This window comes from Oryzias latipes, chromosome 4 (genome assembly GCF_053564925.1).
Source record: "Oryzias latipes strain Hd-rR chromosome 4, Olatipes_Hd-rR_3.1".
Taxonomy (NCBI): domain Eukaryota; kingdom Metazoa; phylum Chordata; class Actinopteri; order Beloniformes; family Adrianichthyidae; genus Oryzias; species Oryzias latipes.
In genome coordinates this window covers 3,194,641-3,218,101 of record NC_136240.1, presented here as the reverse complement: position 1 = coordinate 3,218,101, position 23,461 = coordinate 3,194,641, and the positions used below count along the sequence as shown (strand labels likewise).

Genomic DNA, 23,461 nt, shown 5'->3' with positions numbered 1-23,461 from the left:
GCCACCCGGGCCAGCAGGACCGCCACAGCGGCCCCCAGTGCCAGAGAGCAGAGCAGGGAGACATGGGGGTGCATTGCAGCCCCCCCCCCCCCCCCCCCCCCACACACACACACTTATAAGTGATTATACAACGAAGAAGTTAGGTCAGGGACAGCTTCTACACTGGCCCCCGATTTGTGAACCCCAGCCCCCCCCCCCCCCCCAGAACAGGGCCAACCAGCCTGCCTCCCCCAGATCACATGGCCATGGTAGGTGTCACCAGGGCAACTGCAGGCCCCAAGAGGGTTGCCACACCCCGTCCCACGGCCAGAGAAGGAGTGATCCCAAACCCAGGTGCAGATGAGCAGCCCATCTGGCAGACCCCCCACTGGCCACCAGCCCTCCCCATTTGTAAACCACTTTCTTACAGTTTACACCAATGTAGATCAATTTTTGACTGAGTTGTTACTGACTGCTGGCTGAATGCAGCTTTGTGGAGGGGGCTTCCAGAATGTGGTGGGCGGTCCTTCCTCTGAACCAGGACTTTGTGTTTGCAGATAACATTGGAGTTGTTGGCTTTTAGGACATTCTGCACAGCAAAGACCTTTAGAGACTTAACTGCAGCTTTTTTTATGAGAGTGAGGTCTCCTAAGAATTCTGCTGAAATCACTTCTGTGTTTTGATAAGAAAACAAAGAAAGAAAAAGTTCACGGTGAAACCTGTTTCTCTGCTTCAAGCCACTGCAGGTGATCAACCTGAGGCAAAAATCGGATACTTCTGCTCTGTCGACACGCCCATGAGAAACAGTAAATCAATGTGACAGTTTTATGAGGATATTAGGGAGGGGGTTGCAAACCCAGGTGCAACTTTGGGTCGGAGGCTGTTGGAAGACTAATCTAATTATTGCTGTTGAAGGTTCAACTCCTGCAGTCCTGCTTTCTCCAAGGTCCTGCACTCATGGCTCGGTTCTCTGTCACAGATGTGAGCCTTCTGCTCCTGCTGCTCTTCTTGGTGAGTACTGACCCAAAGGCCTTACTGCACAGTCTTTTGTTGCAAATTTAATTGTGGTTATGGAAACGGGCTGGGTGGTTAGCACCGTGCCTCACAGCAAAAACAGTTGTGGTTGAAATTCTTTTTCCAGGTTAGCAGAAGACTAAGCTGTCCTTGAGAGAGTTGTTGGTTCATCTACTGTAGTCTCCATGGACCTCAGAGGATGAATGCATGGACAGATAATCCTGCAAAAAGAATCTACAGAATGCATGTATTTTCTGCTGCCACACCTCACATGGAGAAATTTTTTGTACCGCAGATTTGTGTTTTTCTGAGCAGGGAAATAGTTGGAACGTCAGCCGAGTGCTGGCAGACCGTGTGGTTTCATGTGGGTTCCTAGGTGGCTGCAGAAATGCACTTAACAAAATCAATGTAGTGTCAGAAGTTCTGCTTTAAAGACAGAAATTTAATATTTACATTTTGGACAAAAGTCTCTATTTTAAACTACTTTTGCTCCATCCTGACGAAAAGAAGAAATGCCCCAAACTTTGATCAGAGTATAGTATAGTTCTTTATTTTTGTGTTTCAGTACTGTAATCTGCTCAAAATCCTAAATGAAACTCCTAAAGATCATTTCTGTCCAAATCCTCTAAAAGTTGATTTGCAACAGGTTTTTTTTGCAACAGGTTTCCGTGATGTAGCAAATCCAGGGAAAGGAAGAGGGCTTCCAAGTGAACTCTAGCACAGTGTCGGGCTGGGTTCATTTTTGATAAGTTTTCATTTTTTTGGTTTACTCTTATTATCAGATTAAAACCTATCTAAAGCTGTACATGTATGAAAAGCTTTGGTAAAGATGATCCACTAAATATGAATGGTATCTAATATTGTATGCTAAAACATTTACCCTTAAATGCCTACCAAATATTTAGAGGTTTTGAATAATTATAGAGAAAAATATTTAGATTGTAATAAATGGGAGCCAGTGCAGGGACGCTAAAACTGGAGTGATGTGGTCTCTCATTCTGGTTCTGGTTATGAGTCTGGCGGCAGCATTTTGGACTAACTGTAGTTAATACAGCCTCTGCTGTGAAAGGCACGTGTAGAGTGCGTTACAATAGTCCAAACAGGAAAAAATAAAAGCATGAATCACCATCTTAAGACATTTTTTTGATAGGAGAGGGATTATCCTGTATAACCTATGTAGTTGCCAGAAACAGGATTTGACCACTGATTTAACATGTGTCTCCAGATTAAAATTGGTATCAAATATCTCCCCCAGATTTCTGCAGCTTGAAGAAACATTGTTAGACAGAGACTCCAATTTCGAGGCCACACCATTTCGGGCCTCAACTGAATCAAAAATGATCACATCAGTTTTGTCCATATTCAACTGCAGAACATTTTGGGCCATCCAGGTTTTAATATCAACAATGCAGCTATTGAGGTTCTTTAAAAGACCATGGTCACCAGGTTTAAAAGATAAGTAAAGTTGATTATCATCGGCATAGAAATGAAAATTAAGGTTATGTTGGCGTATTATCTCCCCCAGTGGTAACATGTAAATTGGAAATAACAGACGTCCCAGTACCGAACCCTGGGGAACGCCACATGTCAATTTCACCTTAGATGAGCAAGAATTGCCGATGAAAAAATTAAAAAACCTGTCCGATAAATAAGAATAAAACCAGTTAAAAACTGTGCCAGAAAAACCAACCCAAGATTTTAGATTAAGAAAAGTGATTTTTTTTGTGCAAAATCCCAAAATTTAGGCATAAATTATAATAACTGGATTCAATTGATTTAAAATTGACTATTAAGAAAATGCTCATTTTGAAGACTGAATTATCATTTAAAATAATGATGGGGTTGATGACAAGAATTTCTAATCATTTGAGTTCCTAAAATATCGTGTCACAAACTGTAATGTGGCTGAAATGATGACCAAAACAGGAAAAACAAAAGACTGTTGAATTGGTCAAATAAGTGGGATTTGGGCAAAAACTGCTCTGAATTTAATTCCGTCTCTTTTTAAACACAGCTCACTTTCTCTCACTTTGGACTTTGTCTTCTTGTTTCAGGTAATCAGTGCTGAAAGTACAAAAACGGGAACAAAGACACTGAGGAGGATGAAGAGAAACTGGCTTCCCCCTCCTGCCAAGCTCATTGAAAACACAGATTACTCCCACGTGAAATATATTGCAAAGGTAATTTGGCTCAGCTGGACTGATGTTGCTGTCAGGTTACAGTACAGCTGTGATTGACAGCTGGTAGAGGAGTTGGCTAATATGAGTCTTTGAAGCCCAAGCCAACCTGTTTGCTCTTGAACAGTTGTGCAAACAGGTTAGCTTTGTGCATCAACGTCTTCAGGTGTGATGAGGTTGTCCTGAGGCTTTTTCCACAGCAGATCAAAGCACACTGAGGCAAAAATACGGCAGGAATTCAGGTTATTTGTGAAAAATGTTTGATCACATTCCAGCTTCACTGAAGCCTGTTTGTTCTCTAGATCCGCTCGGACAAAGACCAGAAGCAAAAAGTGGAGTATTACCTGAAAGGTGAGGGTGCAGATGAACCACCCTACAACTTATTTGTAGTGGATCATGTAACTGGACTTGTGCGCATCACCAACACGGTGGACTGGGAAACACATCACTCCTTCCATGTGAGTGTGGCTTCTGCTTCTTTTACTTCTAATTAAAGAAACAGAATGTAGGACCCTCCCTCCAAAATGTGTTTTCTTTGACTCAACGTTTTTGTCATTAGTCTTAAAGAAGGCGTGCACAAAATGTCAATGCACTGGCATTGTAAAGTAGTATAGACAATGAATAAACTTTGCTTAACCCTTTGACAGCGGGTATGTCGGCAGCGACACCTGAATAACACTCACTCTTTACTGTAAACGCCTCACTGTCAATCCGTTGGTTCTGACTTTGCAAACCAGCTTTGCACCAAAATGTAACAAATGACTGACATAAAGTCAGCGCAAGGCTGCTTTTCTCTGCTTCAGAATATTGTTACAGTGTTCCCCGTGTATTCGGGTGTCACTACTATAAGATTATTTTTCTGTCATGTGCCTCCTCCAGTTCATAACAAAATCTCAGACAGGTCAAGAAGATTATGAGACTTTTGAGGGGAGGAGGGGTAGATAAAGAACAGCCGGCCCGTCGGCTTCCTTGCCGGCTGCTAAAGAATATTTCTCCGCTGTTCCACCGCTTCCTGAATCGCTATAACCAAAGTTTGTGTCCCTGCACGGAGAAATGGCATCAGCTGAGTCAGAAACAGCAAAGAAAATATAAGGTCTACTTCTCTGAATAAAAAAAAACATGTTGAGAAATATTCTAATGTTGATAAATGTTAACGAAGCATCAGAAATGTTTCTGAAGGGTTTTTAAGGAGGAAGGACCCCTGGGGACCCAAACCGGGGTCTTTTCTCACTTCGAGGTGAGAGTGCTAACCGCTACACCACCATGTACCCCTTGTGAAAATCACGAGGCACATAACCTTCAGTAGCAAATCATGATAAAAGTGAGCGTTGCAAATCTGCCAGATATCAGGTTGATTTGGAAAGCAGGATTGTAAACAGTTAGATGGAAACTACAGTGACTTTTTAAATTTCAGCAGTCTGATGGTCTGTGGTGGAACTCAGTGATTTTACATTAAATACTGCAAAACCTCTTTCCAGAGGCCCATTGGTAGGAAAAGACCATGGGTGGGGTGCAAAGCATCTGATCAAAGATGTTTCTGGCCAGAGATATACAGTGGTGAAATGTGGAAGAGAAAAGTGCCACTAGTTTTCTCCCTGACCTACCACTCCCCTCACCTTCTTCTAATCAGCAAACAACAATCAGCAGGGACTGACTGTAGGACATGAAAAACAAATACCTTGTACGGTAGGCTTAATTGAAGGGAAGAAGTGGGGAGTATTTCAAAATAAAAGCTTGAAGCAGACATGACCTGACATTAGGATCAAACACTGGTTTTTAAAACATGTTCCAGAATCCCTGGACCTTGAAAACACTTTTTAATCTTCTTTCTAAGAAATTCAACCATCTTCCCTCCAGCTCAATCTGTTTTCCACCAACCAGGAAGACACTAGTTGAAGTAAAACAAATCAGATTCATGGCTCTGATCTAATTCACAAAGGTGACCATTGAAAGACTATAATGAAGACACGGCTGTAAACAAGTAGACCATGTTCTCTCTGTGTTCCTCAGCTCAAAGGCATTGCCAAATATTTGAATGGGACTCAAGCAGAAGAGGAGATTCCACTGATTTTCACTGTTGTGGACCAGAATGACAACGCTCCTTACTTTGAGCCGCACTATGGGAGTGTCAACGAGTCGAGTAAAAAAGGTAAGAGTTAGCTACCACACCTCCTCTGAAAACATTTACTGATGGATTTTCCTCCTCTCTGACCAACAAAACATGAGTTTTTGAAAAGAGAACAGATGAGCATTCGTTATTATCCTGAACGAACAGACATAGTTCTGAGTGTGAGCATAAACGTGCACACAGGAATATAGAAAGAGGAAAAGTTTATTTTCCCGGAAATAACTATGTTTGTACAGTAGATTTATTTTGAACAAAAGTAAAACTTTTTAAACATTGGTTGTGCTCACTGACCTCAAATTGACTTTCTATGGCTGGGGAGACCGGATTTGCTGGTAACAATTTTACTTTTCCATGTGTTGTTCGTTCTCAGAAGATCTTTTTCAGCAGAAATTCCTACATGACGTCTTACCGTCTTAGCTTTGAATGTGTGTCTCTTACTTGAATAAGTCATTGTAATAAGAAGTAATAAACTGTCAGACATTCTACCACAGCCAACCCCTTGTTAAGCTGTCATATGATGCATTAATGTTGGTTCTGGTGCAGATACCTACATTATGCAGATCACGGCTAAAGATAAAGATGACCCAACAACTCCCAACGCTGAGATTGCCTATTCCATCATCAGCCAGGAGCCGGCTTTGGACCGCCACATGTTCCGTATTGGAAAAAAGACGGGAAAACTTTATGTGAAAGAGCCCAACCTGGACCGAGAGGTGAAGATCTCTGCACCCCGGCATCACATAGAACTTCAGTTTACAGTTCCACTTCCACAGATCTCATCCATCCCACTTTCTTTAGGACCAACTCACATCTTGGTGTAAAGAGCAAACACACAACTTTTCCTTTGACTTTATTAGCTGGGAAATTCCACAATCTTCAACAAAAACATATTTATTCGAGCAAGCCCAGTTTAAGAGTGGTGGTTCTGAACCTGACAGGAAACTAATGTCTATGCTTATTCCTCTCATTGACAGGCACATGACTTCTACAAGCTGGTCATCAAAGCCACTGATATGGGAGGGGCACCAGAGGGTCTCACAGGTACAGGAACTGTGGAGATCAAGGTGCTGGACATAAATGACAACATTCCCACTCTGGAAAAGTCTGAGGTAAGTATTAATGTGTTCATGGGTTACAGCAGGGGTCGGGAACCTATGGCTCGCGAGCCATATATGGCTCTTTTGATGGTCACATGTGGCTCGCAGACAAATCCTTAATTATACTTTTTTTTTTTCATTAGACCAGTCCTTCTCGGGCGCGATGCAATGCCAGAGGCGCGCAGTAGTAGCGGTGCTTGGAGAAAAAACTATCAGTTTACTGTTATCTATTATTTCACAGAGTTTGTACCACCCGGAAACCTTTGAATTGCCTCCCTGAGGAAGAGCGCGCAGTTTTGGGGACGGGATGTGTGAGGAAGAAAGCAGAGGGGGTGGGGGGTGGGGGGGGACCGGCAGCAGGTGAATCGCGCAGAGATGGTAAAAACGTAAACCTGCTGCCCGTCACTCCTGCAGCGTGGGTGTGTGTTTGGTTCCATGTCTGTCTCACATCTAAAGAACATTCAGACCTACGATCACGTTTAAAGTCTCAACGCCTGCATGAAGCAGAAACTCACCACGGATCAACCAGACATCAGCAAAACCACCACGAGAAATACTCATCATTTATTAGCAACAGTATAACAATGTTATTAAAAAGAATCCACAGACTTATTGGACTTTAAAAATGTTGAAATTACATCAAATGCACACATTCATTTGTATATTTAGTTTTAAACATATTGTCGCGGACTGAGTTTAACTTGGCTGTTGGGCCGCGTTAAAAGTTCTGGAGATCATGGAACGCATCGTTCAAGCAGAGATCTGATTGGCCCTCAGTTCTGTCGCTCAGCCTGTTGTTAGGGAGTTTGGATCAATGGGGTTCAGCCATGGGCCGAATAAGGAAATGGGAGGGCTGGAGCAGGACGGGGGAATATAAAGTTGGGAGAAGCGCTCTCGTCTCGGCGGGAGAGATTCAGGAGTTGCTGAATTGATTGTACGGCGTTTGTTGCGGTCTACAGTAACCAGAATAAAGAACCCTAAAAGAGGTTAAGTCTCCGTGCCTTAGTGTGGGAAAGGGACACTACATTATTGTATGGCTCTTTCGAAATTACATTTAAAAATATGTGGCGTTTATGGCTCTCCTGGCCAAAAAGGTTCCCGACCCCTGGGTTACAGTCTCATGAACCAGACCTTCCTACAACAATGCCACAAGTTAATAGAGTTACCAAAGGACTTACATTTAATGTGTGAGTTTGCAGCCTTAAAGCTTGTAGAAATGTGCTGAAAGGGTTTGGTGCAATGTAGATGGCATGCAGAAGGTAGGCTTTAACCCTTGTTCTATCCTAGGCACTTTAACGTTGGGAGTTGGGTCATCTAGACCCACTAGACAGTGCTCTGAACCTTTTTTCTTCAATGATTTGTGATCTTCACTGGTGTCCATGGATTACATGAAATCTTTCCACCTTTACCCACCTTTGTCATGGTAGGGAGAACACGTCAATGTAAGGGGGGGGGTCATAGGATAGCACAAGGGTTAATCGTTTCAGAGAATACTGTTGAACTGCTTTTGAGCAAACAGACAGCAGCCCAGTATTAGAGTAATTATAGTTTTAGAGTAAGTGTGGCATGTGTTGAGTTTGCTTAATCCCGCTGTTCTGTTGCAGTATGACGGAACAGTGGAGGAAAACGTTGCTGACGTTGTTGTGATGAAAATCAAAGCTCTGGACAAGGATGAGAAATTTACAGACAACTGGCTGGCCGTCTTTAAAATTGAAAAAGGGAATGAGAATAATCTCTTTTCCATTGAGACAGATAATAAAACCAACGAAGGCATCCTGAAGCTGATCAAGGTAAAATTGGTGATGTGAACTTGGTTCATCACATTCAACATGTCTTCCTGTTTTACCATTTGTATTAATATTACTTTCTCTCCTGCTGTTCCTCTTCTGGATCAAAAAGGCTGTGGATTTTGAAGAAGTGCAAAACCTGGAGCTTGGCCTGGTCATTGGGAATGTTGCTCCCTTCGTAGAAGGTGGCCCTTTAACCATGGATGTAGATGTTGTGGTTGGTGAAGGTGACACTGCAGGTGCTGGTGCTGGTGCTGGTGCTGGTACTGGCGCTGGTGCAGGAGCTGGCGCTGGCGCTGGAGCTGGTGCTGGTGCTGGAGCTGGTGTTGATCTAGGTCTAGATGGAGATTTGGGAGCAGACTTAGATTTGGATTTGGATTTGGATTTAGATTTAAATGTGGATGGTGAACTGGAGGGGGATTTAGGACTGGATGCAGAACTTGGTCCTGGTGTTGGAGTCAAGCCTGCAGGCGGGGTCAATCCTAACGTTGGACTTAAGCCTGGGCCTGGAGTGGGGGTTGGAGTTAACCCAAACCTCCCAAGCATGCCAGTCAAACCAGGACAAAAACCCAACAAGAAGCCCAAACCCAAACCCAAACCCCAACCCAAACCCAAAAGCTATCCTATCAAGATAGCAGTGAAAAATGTTCCAGAAGGTCCAGCATTTATACCCACCATCAAGGAGGTTCCAGTGTCTGAGGACAAAAATACATTACCTGAAGATGGAGTCATCACCGTGTTTGCTGCAGTCGATCCAGATACAAAAAAGCCGGCTGAAGATGTCAGGTAGGAGAATTTTACATTCTCTTAGACAAAGAAATGTTAGGGTGTGTCGCCCATAAGAGGCCGGGATAGGCTCCAGCAACCCCGTGACCCCGAAAGGAAGAAAATGAATGAATGAATGAATGAATGTCCTTCTTAATCTGAGATTAATAGAATCATTTACCAAAAACTGGTAAAATGTTTGTGGGTTTTCCACTGAACAAAGCTGTGATACCTTTTTAGTGAACTTGAACAGACGCATGGTTGATTACATTTAAACGCTGACAGACATAGCACACAATGAAAGGACAAAATTTAGGAATGATGACTCATTACAACATAAAAATTATACACTAATTTGGAATAAAAATAATAGGCCAGAAAAAGACAAAATCATAAAAACATTTTAAAATGGTAAATAGCAAAGTGAAATCAACATAAAAAAATCCAAGGGAGAAAGCTAAAGTATACAGAGAAAACCAATGCATTCACAGGAAGTAAATGCAAACTCCACACAGAAAGGTCTCAGCCACAATTTGAAACCAGGGCCTTGTGAGGCAACAACACTAACCATTACACTATTGTGCGACTGAAATGTGCAGACATTTTTCTTACTGGACTATTGCATAAAAAGGATGGTAAAAGGTTTTCTTGAAAACTGAAATCTAAGTTCTAAGGCGATGTCTTCAGGAAATACACTGCACCGCAGGAAACAGGACACTTGTGAGTTTTATGTGCTTGAAAGAATCTGCCAGATCCAGATTACACCAATCTTCAGTGTCTTTTAGATGGATTCTGGATAGCAAACTAATTTCTTAGACACATAGACTATTGTTTGAGGAGCTTTTTAGTACTGAAATATTCTCTCTACTAAAAGTCTTCAAGTTTTGATGAAACCCATGGTTACTTACTTTCCTGTTCATTTCTTCTTTTGCATTAGTTATGCCAAAGGCCTTGATCCAGACAACTGGTTTACCATTGATGAAAAGACTGCCGAGATTAAACTCAACAAGGTACCAGACAGAGAGTCTCCATTCTTGGTCAACGGTGTCTACATGGCCAAAATTCTGGCTATAAGCAAAGGTAATTAAACGCCCCATGAGTAACACTGCTTTAGCTATACTATCCATTTATCTGACCCAGTTTGCTCAGAGTTGGGTCATAGGGGTACCAGTATAAGCAGAGATGCCCAGTGGGACATCCTCAAAATTTCACACCAGGAAGGAGTCCAGGATGTATCAAAGAACAAAGCGAGTGATCAAGAGGACACGTGTAAATTGGATGGGTGAATTTTCAAAACCTTCAGGCATTTGTGTCAAGTGTGGCACTGATCTGCTTTAATCTCCCTCCTGCACCATGACAAGGTGGCAGTTCATGGAGACGTCCATTGTGCTGCTTTAATTATGTTCCCTTAACCAAACAACAGACTTGTTCACCCATCCTTTACTTGATTCGTATGTTCATCTATTTTACCAGCCATCTATCTTTCAATTAGTACATCTTCCCATTCTTCTGTCCATGGATTCCTAAAAATGTTGGTCCATCTACTTCTTCATCCATTCATCCATACATTTATTAATCTGTCTGACTTTTCTTTACCATCAGAATTACAAATGACCACACATAGCACCTGTCTTAAGGAAACTAATTATGAACTAATAGTCATGAACTACCAACAAAGTATTTTCTGTTTCTTAAACTCCACTAGTAGTTTTACAAACTTGTGTTTCCTCCACAGACATGCCCCCCAAAACAGCCACAGGAACTATTGCCATCAAAGTGGCGGACTCCAACGACAACTGTCCCATTCTGACCAGCACGCACAGCAGTCTGTGCTCTGACAAAAAGACTGTGTTTGTCACTGCTTTCGATGGAGATGTTGATCCTAATGCTACTCCTTTCTCATTCAACATTGTTCCTGAAGGAACACAAGGCGGCTGGGATGTGGAGCTCGTCAATGGTACGATGTTTTCTTCCATGTCAACATAAGCAGATCCCGTATTTACCATTTGTGAAGCTTCACCACAGTTTGAAGAAACCAGTAGTTTGAACTTTTTATAATGGTTTGAGTCGAGTTCAAAAAGTTTCAGTCCTCGAGTTGTTCGTGGATCACCACACACATAAAACACCTAGTGGTAGTTCCCATTTTACTGTCTCCTGGATGTAGCTCTTTCTGTTGTTTCTGCAGCTGTTAGTGCAGGGGTCGGCAACCTTTTTTACTCAAAGAGCCATTTGGGACCGCCCCTAATGAAAAAAAAAGCACCTGGAGCCACAACCCGTTTTGACATTATTATATATATTATGCATGTATATATTATATCAAGGGTGCTCATTACGTCGATCTTCAAGGACATGAGTGTAGATCGCGGGCCAGAAAAGATTAAAAAAAAGTACTTCTTAAAAAATCACCAGCCAATCAAAATCCTCACTGAGAAGTACGGGACTGGATTGACATGTAGATTGGCCAATCAGACATCTTCTGAAACATACATCACTGCAAATGCACATTGTGTTCTTTAAAGGATGATAATGCGGTCACGCTGGGAGGAGCCACCAGCTGAAGTTATGGTCTGATCGCTGCATGGAGCGATGTGTTTATCAATGCATGGTAGACACTGAGAATGTGGAGAGATCAGGTTTATAATTTTGAAGAGTTCTACTTGGTAATCATGTTTCCATGTTTGAGTTCATAAAATCATCCCAGGGAAAGTCTCTGCTTCAACTCCTGCAGGGAAAGCTGCGTCTCAATCTGACGCCCGTGTTTGCTTCTCTCTGACAGAGTTTGAAGCCAAAGCCCCTCCTCCGCCTCTCTACCTGCTTTTCCTCTCTACCTGTTCTCCTGTTCACATCCTCTGCAGCTGAGAGTTGTTTCCCCCGCGCTCCTCAGTGTGTCCTACACAGAGAACGCAAAATACGGTAGTCGGGGCGCTCCAGCGCAGCACAGGGATGAAAGAGCCGGACGCAGGTTATAGTGGGGATAGAGCGGGTTAAGCAAATGAATGGAAGAAGGCGGCCCGCTGAAGAGATATTCAATAGTGTACACATTTTATTATTTGTCTGAACTATCTTTTATTTAGAAAAATCTTTTATTTTGCCAAATCAGTCCAGTACGAAAAAAAACATCAACAAAAGCTGTGCTGGGCGGTTTTTGGCTGCGTCTGGCGGTTTTCAGATGACTTTTGGGATGGAAAACTGTGACTCTATCTGGCAACACTGGCGCAAACTCTCTGTCATCAGAAAGTTTCTCTGCCCCGCGGCACGTCAAGTTCCCGGCAGAAGATCACACCGGACTGCGTGTCTCCTCCTGCTATCAGCTCTGCAGTTCTCGCCCGATAAAATACGTGCTCATTTAGGAAGCTGGTTTTGACGTGGTACGCGCTTCGTACGGAGCCAGCAGATGAACAAACTAAAATAAAATCTAATTATTATAAAATACTCATTATTTTCCAAAGTCACAGGGAGCCACAACAGAAGGATGAAAGAGCCACATGTGGCTCCGGAGCCATGGGTTGCCGACCCCTGTGTTAGTGGAACAAGAACCAACGGGCGTCACTGCAGAGCAGGTTATATAGGAAATAACAGTCGGGACAAGAAACATGTGATCATGGTAAAAGATCAATGAAAATACAAAAACACATCAGGCAAACGTGAAGCTGAAATACATTTTTTCCAGAAACTCATTTTAAAACAGTTTTGTGACATTTAAAACCAGTGACAGTATTTTCTGCAGTCAATGTGTTAAACCACATTGTGCCATCATTGCCATCCCTGAAAAACATTACAAAGCATTTTATTTAAAAGCACCTTTCACAACACTCAAGGACACTGTACTAACTCAAAAGTAAAACACATTAAAATCACTTCAAGAAAATGTTAAAAACACAATAAATAAGTTGACATGTTAATAAAATCAGAAAACAGATGAGGGAAAATTGTGATGCTGGAAAGCAAATTTAAAAAGGTAGTTTTTGAGTCTGGATTTGAAAATTGCAAAGGAGTTGATGATACAGAGGTCCGGGGGGTTCCAGGGTGGGGAGTCGAGCGGCTGAAGGCACAGCTCCCCATGGTGACCATACGGGTCGGGGGGACAGAAAGCTGAAGGGAAGACGACTGGAGAGAGCAAGAGGGAGTGTTAATATGGAGAAGATTAGAAAGATGAGAAGGAGCCAGGTTATGGAGGGCTTTGAACGTGTAGAGAAGGAGTTTGAATTGAATCCGGAAAACTACTGGAAGAAAGTGCAGCTGCTGGAGAAAGTGAGTGATGATGAGAGAAGTGCACTGTAATAGTCGAGGCAAAAAGTAACCAGACTATGAACTAAGATGGAAGCGGAGTGGATGGTGAGGGAGGGGCGGAGACGATTAATATTATGTAAATGAAAGTAGGCAGACCGTGTAATGCTGTTGATTTGACAATGAAAGGATAATGTACTGTCAAGGATGACACCCCCTGGAAAGTGTAAAATTGGAAACCGTTGGAAAGGGTGGTTTTGGAAACTACAAGGAGTGATTTGGTTACACGCATGTTGATGCTCCCACACCTAAATGTGGACACTTGGTGGAAGTTTTGGGTTAGACCCAGATGATGGCCGTTTATCTTTCCAGGAACCACTGCTGCTCTTCACTCCCAAGAAACATTGTGGCCTGGAGTATATGAGCTGCAGCTGGAGGTCAGGGATGCTCAGAATCTGTCCTGCCCATCCAGTGAGGTTTTCACCGTTGATGTCTGCACCTGTGAGGGAACGGAGGATTGCAGCCTGAACGTGGGGCGGCTGAGATCCAAGTCGACTGAGGTGTCTTTAGGAGCCATTGGACTACTGATGATGGCGTTGTGCTTGTTGCTATGTGAGTACTAGATAACACAGATCTCTCTGACGGGGATGACTCAATAGAAGAACAAGCCTTAACATGTTTCTGAAATGCATCAATCCTAATTCTTATTCTATCTCTGTAATACATCCTTGGTTTTTTTGTTTGTAGTATATATTTGTTGTGGTACTGCGAACCGCGCGGGACCTGAAAACGTTATTACTTAGTTACTTTCTGCTTTATTTGTGACTTCCACTTTTCTGGATTCTTCAACTATAAAAATGATTTCAAGGCCTAAAGTGTTTCCTTTGTCCTGCAGTTGTCCCTCTTTTCCTGATCTTGTGTCAGTGTGGAGGAGCAGATAAAGTTTTCCCAGACCAGTTCAGTAAACTACCGTTTGAAACCACCGAGTATCTGATAGTTTATGACACCGAAGGCAAAGGCGAGGACAAGGTGGGTTTTCTGTCATCTTCATTTTGACTGATGTTGTCAAAGTAGTGACACGACATCTTACATCATCACCATGTGTTGCTACTGTAATCAAAAGAATGGAGACACTGTCAGACGAGTGCGGAAGATTAACAAGGAGAATCCCGACGTAGTTGTATCTATTGCTCTCATGAAAATGTTCATCACTGTTGAATGATAAGGAGAGCTGCAGACTTTGTGTAAGGAAGGAAAGAGAAGGAAACACTGGAGAAACAGAAGTTTTGAATATGAAATACATAAATAGTGTATGTATGAATCCGAAAGACATAAAACAAAAACTGACCAGCATCAGGACTAGCCTTTGGTCTGACTGCAGTAATAAATAAGAAATTAATTTTCACATTTTGCATGTTTTCTTCTTCCTCCTTCATTTCCTAGGAGTTACCACTCCACAGTGTTCCTGTTGGTTCCACAAAAAACCCTGATGGCACGGCTTTTATGAATTTCAACACCATGTCCTCAGCTTACACAAACACGGCCCACATGCACACCGTAAAAGGGTCTGTAAACATGTTTGGGGAGGGAACAGGATTGATAGAGACCGACAGCTCCCCCGGGTTTGTAAGGGAGGACTTACTCCACGGCTCTGCAGCATTTGGAATACAGACATTCATGCAGGACACAGCGGCCCTGGATGAGGACATGGCCCTACCTGATGATTTTCTTGACAGCTACTACTCACAGGTGACATGCTGGCTTTGCAGGATTTTAACATCAAAATTTTCTACACAAACATGTGTCAATGCCTGTTCTGTTCTTTATGCCACCAACAGAAATCCATGTGTGACTTCCCAATCAAAGACACACTGATGGAATATGACCACGAGGGCCAGGGGTCGTCTGCTAACTCGGTGGGCTGCTGCAGCCTTTTGGACTCTGACACAGACTTAAACTTCATCAATGACCTTGGTGAAAAGTTCAAAACTCTGGCAGAGATTTGCTCCCCTCCTTCCATAACTGTCAGATCCTCCGTGACAAAGGCAACACCCGATGTTCTCAGAACCACATCGGATGTGGTTCAACCAGTTTTGAGGCCTCAGGTTAAGAGTGTCGTTGTAACAAATAAGTCTGGCATAAACACAGAGACATCTGTGTCATCTACAAAAGTCCTTGCTTCATCTTCCAGCAAAGTTAGCAGGGCCTCATCATGCAAGACACTTCCTCATCACTCCCATATCACAAACGTTGGTCGTTCCTCTGATATTGGCCGTTCTTCTGATATTGGCCGTTCTTCTTATCTTGGCCGTTCTTCTGATCTGGGCTATTCTTCCGATCTTGGCCGTTCTACTGATCTGGGCCGTTCTCCTGATCTGGGCTATTCTTCCGATCTTGGCCGTTCTACTGATCTGGGCCGTTCTTCTGGTCTGAGGCGTTCTGCCACACTGCATTATCCCAGTCAGAGAGTTGTCCTGCAGCAGCCACTTTACTACACCACCAACGATGTGATGCAACCAATGCAGTACGTAATGGCACCTAATCCGCAGAACACTCTTATGCTTGACAACTGGTCTAGTGGAACCAATCTTTCAGGACTTGTTCTGATCAATGGTTCTCAGGGTCCATCTGGACCTCTTATCAGTGAAGGACCAGACTCACTTTCAGGGCTAGTTACCTCAAGCACACAGAGCTTTGTAAGTCTCCAAAGTCCTGTCAGCCCCACAAGTCCAGTCGGAGCTGCAATGTATGTGTCTGCCCCCCCAGGTTCTGGAGATGGTTCTAGCTCACTAGACAGCTGGGGAATGATGGCACCAAATTCTGGTGGCAGCTTCATGCTACTCTCAAACAATGTGCTTGAAGAGGAGAACCCAGGTCCTTATCAGGGCATTTTGCCCAGATATGTGAACCTGGAGAATGAGGCTGTTCCCCTTCAGAGGGTGTGTAATGTGGCAGCCCAGGTAACAATATTCCCAGAACACTTTGCTGTTGCTGTAAAGCACAGTTCTATTAAATTTCCCATTATCTGGGACAGAAAATTGAACCTGAAAAAAACAGGCTTTGTTTTAGGAAAAAATAGGAAAACAAGGTTGCAGCAAATCATGGCCCAGTTTTGGTTTTCTTTCTTAGTAACATTGTACTTGTTTGTGTGGGGGGGCTATAAGGACATATACAGGCCAACGTTTTACAAACTCAGACCTGCATAGTTGGAATAAAACACTTAAAAAATAATTAATAACAAAGAGGGTTGATCAGAAAGACAGCAAACACCAGTTCTCCAGCAGATACTTTTCATCTTAGGCAAGATTTGAATAAGAAATCCAAACTCTGAACAACAGAGCTATCAGCTATCAGAAGCTCTCCGGTTGCATCCTCCTTAAGAGAAGACAGGAAAAAGGTAGAAGTTGATCTCAATTTGGCTCTGAAAACCTTTGGATAACCCAAATGGGCCTTCAACAGGACAACATCTCACACCAGGAAGAACACAGGAGAAGACAAAACCATTGTCCTTCTGCACAATATCAGAAACATAACAGAATTTTTGCTAAACACCAAATAGAAGTTCATTTCAAACCTAGCAACACACAGAGGCTGAAGCAGGTCCACCCCAAAGACCTGACATCCAAAGAAAACAGAAACAGTATAGTTTATGCAGTCCATATATCCATTTGCACCCTGGGAATTCAACTCCATGCATCTATGGACTCCCCAGGATTCACAAGTAAGGAGTTCCCCTCGGATCTATAATTAACAGAATCAATCTTGGAATCACTGGTTGGAGACCCACATTACCACATCCACAACTCAGAGTATTTTGCCAGAGGACTGCGACTGGACACATTGGACATATGCTTGAACCCCAGTCACTTCAGTTACAAAGTTGAATTCGACAAGCAGAAGCAAAGCTGTGCCATGGGATCCCCAGTGGCTCCAATTGTTGACAACTTATACATGGAGAAACTTGGATGAGGGGTGAAACGTTTCAAGGAAGAAGATTTTAAGACCACTGGCTTTCCCTCAACCTCACGACAATGCCACCTGGATGAATGAGAATCTCTGAGCAGTCCAGTGCAGTGACAAATGCTCAGAACTGTACATTGAAGAAACTAACATAACACAAGGGGATTCTTGACAGAGAAGGCAGATGGTTTAAAACGAGGGTCATAGAAGCAATACATGTCCATGTTAACCCTTCCCTCAACAGAGGGGGAGGCCTCAGACACAATTTGTCTCCAGTTTACCATGTTGCCCTATCATTTTCAGTCTGAATACACCCAAAGTGGACCCTGGTGCGGGACCAGGAACCGCTCTCTGACCCATCTTTCAAGGTGGTATCAGTTTGTTTCTAATTGGACTGAGCTCCGGTTTGCCCTGAGATTTCTCAGTCTGAATACAATCCGTCCTCAGAGCGAAACAACTGGACCAAAACGGCCACCGTAGCCTGTAAACAGAGAGCCGCAGACAAACATGGAGCAACAACAAGACACAACAACTCATTGAAATGTGGACGGATTACGCAGGCTCATTAGAACTTTTAACGTGATCCACATGGCTTCTCACTGTTTTCCCAACAATCTATATGTCACAGACACTTATTAGCGTACCTTCTTCGTCGTCTTCTTGCCAGTAACCGCCCTGAAGCATGCCTCCACCGGACCAAAGTAACAAGTAAAAAGGTGTTCAACCTGACGTTGATGCAGACGTTCAAAGTTGGTCAGAGAAATGAAGTGGGCAAAAGTTTGAACCAGTGAACTATCCCGACAAGGACTACAAAGTGCAGGACTTCCATTATTTGAAAACAGAAATCTAGCAGGTCTGAATTCATAGAGTAAATGCACAATCTTTCAATAGTTTCATAGAGTAAATGCACAATCTTTCAATAGTTTGACATTTTTTAGAAGATCTCTGTTCCTGTGGATCTGCTTCTGGCAGTAGAGGTGGGTGTAAAACTTGGTGGATGTGTTTGTTGTGTAAGTATAAAACAAGTTTTCTTCTTAGTATTTCTAGTAAATCCTTGGTGCATGGGGCTGCTAAAAGCACTTTGTCAGTTACTGAGGGGATTTTTAATCTTTTGTCTATTTTGGAGCTCTTTTTTTTCAAGCTTAGATCAGCTTCAGAAAAGTCAAGGTTGGAAAGAAATTCAGATGGAAAAAAAACCAGCCTAACTCTATTTTTGGCTGCGGTTGGTTTCTGTGATTCTTTCTCTGTACTTTCATGAGCAGAAAGGACGTGTTTGAACAATAAACTTCCCAGTTTGCTGGATGTATTTCTGGTCTGCAGAGTGTTTGTTTTCTGTTTTTTATGATCCATATCATATTCCATACACACGCTCTCGGTTGCTGTGCTAAACCAATTTGCAAACATTTATTTGGAATCTGCAAACATTTTAACTGTTCTTTCACTAATGACTGTAAATGGCACAAATGATTTTAAGACATTAGGCTTTCTTTATTGATTTCCCCAGTAGATTGAGATTCCCTTTCAATCTAGTCTTTAGGTGATCTTCTGTCAAAGAAAAGTCAGCAGAAAAAGCCAAGACATGCAAATATGACACATACACAAGAGTAAAAACTTAAAGATAAAACAATTTATAGATAAAAAACTAAAATAGGGATTGGTAAACACGGCATGGGTCATGTATTTATGCGCTAATCTAGTGCTTCTCAAATAGTGGGGCGCGAGTCACCCGGTGGGACGTTCGAATTTTTTTTGAGGTGGAATATAAAAAACACCGTTTCGATACCTCATTACAACGCTTGCGGTTTTAATGTCTTATAAAAATGGTAATGCCGACCGGACGTTGACGCATTTCGCACATGCAACCGTTACGAATTGGATAGCTACACCTCCTTTTCTCTGCAACTGTGATCACATTTGTTGAAGAATGGAGAAAAGCATGTATAATGGATGTAGTAGCAGGCATATTGCAGCCATTAACACAACTTTATGTTTTTGGCATTTAGGTTCAATGTTACTGTTCTTACAAAGTGAACGATCCTTTATGTTATTGTTTTCTCGTCTCTAAGATTTTGATATGGTATTAAAGTTCAACATATTTGGCATATTTTGTCCCAGGTTTTTTTTACTCTAAAGGGGGGGCGGCGATCCCTGTTTACAGTTGAAGGAGAAATGCAAAGACCTTGGGAAAAAGCTGATAAAACATGTCTGCTCTTGTCACTTTGCATATATTAAGATGCAATTTTATTTTTTGTCAGCGTTGACAGTTTGTGTTCCCTTCATGGAGTTGGCAAAGAGTTAAGGAGCTGAGCCCAGCATGTGTCATCATACACACATAAAAGCTGATCCTCTAAAGCAGTTTTTAATAAATTAATGCTGCAATAAATATGTCATTCAAGACTTAAAAAACAAAACATTTGATTTAAAAAAAATCTTCATTAGTCAGGGACATCTACATTGTACACCACTTGTTCAGCACAAAAAAAATGCAATGTAGATGGCATGCAGAAGGTAGGCTTTAACCCTTGTGCTATCCTAGGCACTTTAACGTTGGGAGTTGGGTCATCTAGACCCACTAGACAGTGCTCTGAACCTTTTTTCTTCAATGATTTGTGATCTTCACTGGTGTCCATGGATTACATGAAATCTCTCCTGTCATGATTTCCTTAGCGTGGCGGACCCAAGTGCTGGAACCCAGAGAACGAGACTGGTAAGTGAGTGGTAAGAATGACGTCACTCGTGGCAAAGTTTTCCTGAAGCAGGAGAGTAAGATTTAGTCAAGGGCTAGTACAGGAACAGAGAGCTTGACAAAACCAGACTAAAGACCAGGCTTAGTCACCGTTAGGGGTAACGATCTGGCATTGAACTGATGGGTGAGGTCTCTTTAAGAACAGCAGGGTTGATGAGGTTGAGTGACGACAGCTGGAGATGGTTAGGAGAAGAGCAGCTGGAGGAGGGGGGGGAAACTGAATGTTTCCATGACAGTACCCCCCCCTCAACGACCGCCTCCAGGCGGTCCAGGACGCCGATCCGGGTGGGCGAGGAAGAAGTCATTAAGGACGGTACGGTCCAAAATCAGGGAGCGCTCCTCTGGACCGTAACCCTCCCAGTCCACCAAATACTGATGGCCACGACCCCGGCGTCGAACGTCCAAAACACGACTGACCGTGTAGGCGGGAGCGCCGTCGATGAGCCGGGCGGGTGGCGGGAAGCGGAAGGCGGGCAAAGCACGCTGTCCATGACAGGCTTGATCTGGGAAATGTGGAAGGTAGGATGGACCTTCTGGGCCGCCGGGAGCCAGAGACGGATGCAGGTGGGATTAATGATTTTGTCAATGACATAAGGTCCAATATAACGGGGGGCTAGTTTACGCGAGGTGGCCTGAATAGGAATATTCCACGAGGAAAGCCATACCCTCTGACCAAGTTGATAGCTGATAACTGGTGGCGATTGACGGACCACGAACTGTCTAGTGGGGTCGGGTTGTATGAGGATAGGAGCTGATATAAAGAGTCTTTTGAGCGTGTCGAAAGCGTCCTGGCACTGTAGTTCCTGATGAATCTACGATAAAAGTTTGCGAACCCTAGGAACTGTTGGAGTTTTTTGCGTGTGGTGGGTGGCTCCAAGAAGATACGGCCTCAATCTTTGCGGGATCAGGAGGGATACAACCAGACTCGAAAATATACCCGAGGAAGGGAATGACGGGGGTGAGGAATAGGCACTTCTCAGCTTTGATGAAAAGCTGGTTTTCGAAGAGCCTCTGAAGAACCTGACGGACCTGTTCCTGGTGTTGAACCGGATCTTTAGAATAAATGAGGATGTCATCAAGGATAACGAACACGAAGCGATTAATAAAATCCCGGAGAACATCATTTCCCAGACGCTGGAAAACCGCAGGGGCGTTGGTAAGCCCGAATGGCATGACGAGGTACTCGTAGTGACCTAAGGGGGTGTTAAAGGCGGTTTTCCATTCATCATCTTCTTTTACTCTGACGAGATGATAAGCATTACGCAAGTCAAGTTTTGAGAAAATGCGGGCCTCCTGAATGGAGTCAAAAACGGAAGAGAGTATTTGTCCTTGATGGTGATTTGGTCAAGTTCGCGGTAATCGACGCAAGGACGTAGAGATATGTCTTTCTTTTGCACAAAAAAGAAACCAGCACCAACAGGAGAAGACGAGGGGCGAATGTGTCCCCGAGGAAAGCGCCTCATGGATGTAACTCTCCATAGCTGCTTTCTCGGGACCAGAGAGGCTAAACAATCTACCCTTGGGAAAGGCTGCTCCCTCCAGTGCTCCCTCCAGAAGATTGATAGAGCAATCATACGGTCTGTGAGGTGGCAGGGAGCTAGCTTTAGCTTTACTAAAGACCATACGCAAGTCGTGGTAGCATTCAGGCACATTAGCTAGATCAATATTTTCAGGTTCCGTAACAGTGGGATTAACAACAGAAGGCACGGCGGACTGCAGACAGTTAGCAAGACAGTAACTACTCCAGTTAGAGAGCCTTGGGCGACTCCAATCGAACTGGGGGTTGTGTTGCTGGAGCCAAGAGAACCCTAGCAAGACTGGGTTTTGGGGGGAGTGAGTGACGAAAAACCGGAGGTGTTCTCTATGATTACCCGAAGAAATGAGAAGTACGGGTTTACGGCAATCGTGATGACGAACAGATGTTGGCCGCCCAAGCCGGCCACTTTAACCGGGGACTGAAGTCGTTCAGTGGGTAAAGATAAACGAGTGACAAGGCTATGGTCGATCAGACTGTGGTCAGCTCCTGAGTCTATTAAGGCCTGTAAATACAAAATTCCGGGACCGTGAACTAATTTGACAGGAACGTGGGGAAAAGCTTTAGTAACAGAGGAAGTTTCACCCACCCGCGGCCTGTTTTCTAGCGGGGGGCTCTGGAGTTTAACCGTGCATGGCATTGGTTAATCTGGTGACCGGTCTTCCCACAATAGAAACACGCACCTTCTATGCGACATCTCTGTTGTTCCCCCGGACTTAGCCTGGAATGTCCGATCTGCATGGGTTCCTCCCCATGGCTGTGATGTGAGTCGGGAGGCGGGACCGAAGGAGGGTGTTGTGGATCATTGAGTGGTGATCTGACGGGGCTTTTGCGAGATGGTGGTGGTCTTTCATGTTGCCGCTCGCGTAAACGGGTATGAGAGCGGAGGGCAGCCGTGACGAGCTCCTCGAAAGTATAGGTCTCAGGTTGGGTGCATAGATGATCTTTAATGTTCTCATTGAGAGATTGGTAGAAAACTCCCTTAAGTGCGGGATCTGACCATCCAGGTGGACCATCCAGCCTCCACCGCCAAGATCCTGAAATCAATAATATGATCAGAAACGGGACGGTTACGTTGTTTGAGCGGCAGCAGCTTACGTGTGGCTTCCTCTTGTTTTCTTGTGTCGGTCAAAAACCAGCTGGAATTCCCCAAGGAAATGTTCATAAGTGAGATGGGATATGGGGTTGACCGCCAGGAAGGCTTGAGCCCACTGTAAAGCTTTATTGCGAAGAGAATTGATAACGAGTGTGATTTTGCTATGGTCTGAATGGTAGTACCTTGGTGCTTCCTGGAAAATCTGATGGCACTGGAGCAGAAAACCGCTGCAGCCCTCCACGTCGCCGAAACTGGCTAACTAACTGGCTGTAGGCGGAAGATTTCCGGGGATGGGGCGGAAGCGGAAGTGACGACATTGTTGGGCGCCGGAAGTGTTGCCATGGTAGCCGAGGACGCTAACTGACCTGTAGCATCCATTAGCGTTTGGGTAAGTCCGTCCAGCCGGTGGAAGAGTTCCTGTTTGGCGGAAGCGATCTGAGCTAGCGCGTCGGCTTGACAGCCCAGGGCGATGCCTTGTTGGCTGACGGCGAAACGGAGTCCTTCTGGGTCAGCTGGGTCCGGAGTTTGGCCAGATCGTTCTGTCATGATTTCCTTAGCATGGCGGACCCAAGTGCTGGAACCCAGAGAACGAGACTGATAAGTGAGTGGTAAGAATGATTTTAATTTCTCCAAGGTAATCAGGTAGTTTGATGTGGATCCAGAGGAGACAGTGGCTCGTGGCGTGGCTGGAGGTACGAACGCGGTCGGCATCGGTTGAAGGTTCCTGTGGTTCTCCGTGAGGCGGGTTCGATGTTTCACTGATGTCACCCGTGGCGAAGTTTTCCTGAAGCAGGAGAGTAAGATTTAGTCAAGGGCGAGTACAGGAACAGAGAGCTTGACAAAACCAGACTAGAGACCAGGCTTAGTCACCGTTAGGGGTAACGATCTGGCGTTGAACTGATGGTTGAGGTCTCCTTAAGAACAGCAGGGTTGATGAGGTTGAGTGACGAC

General features: G+C 43.9%; 1 protein-coding gene across 1 annotated transcript; it reads left to right on the top strand.

Moving 5' to 3' along the window:
• The first annotated feature begins 544 nt into the window (after nt 1–544).
• Nucleotides 545–18,440, top strand: LOC101159003 (desmoglein-2.1). The gene is made up of 14 exons (XM_011472986.4): nt 545–990; nt 3,048–3,173; nt 3,473–3,628; nt 5,181–5,319; nt 5,842–6,011; nt 6,273–6,407; nt 8,000–8,185; nt 8,295–8,968; nt 9,885–10,027; nt 10,683–10,904; nt 13,547–13,786; nt 14,070–14,203; nt 14,618–14,923; nt 15,013–18,440. The coding sequence occupies exons 1-14, from the start codon at nt 937–939 to the stop codon at nt 16,378–16,380; spliced, it is 4,053 nt and encodes a 1,350-aa protein (XP_011471288.1). The 5' UTR covers nt 545–936; the 3' UTR covers nt 16,381–18,440.
• The last annotated feature ends 5,021 nt before the right edge of the window (nt 18,441–23,461 follow it).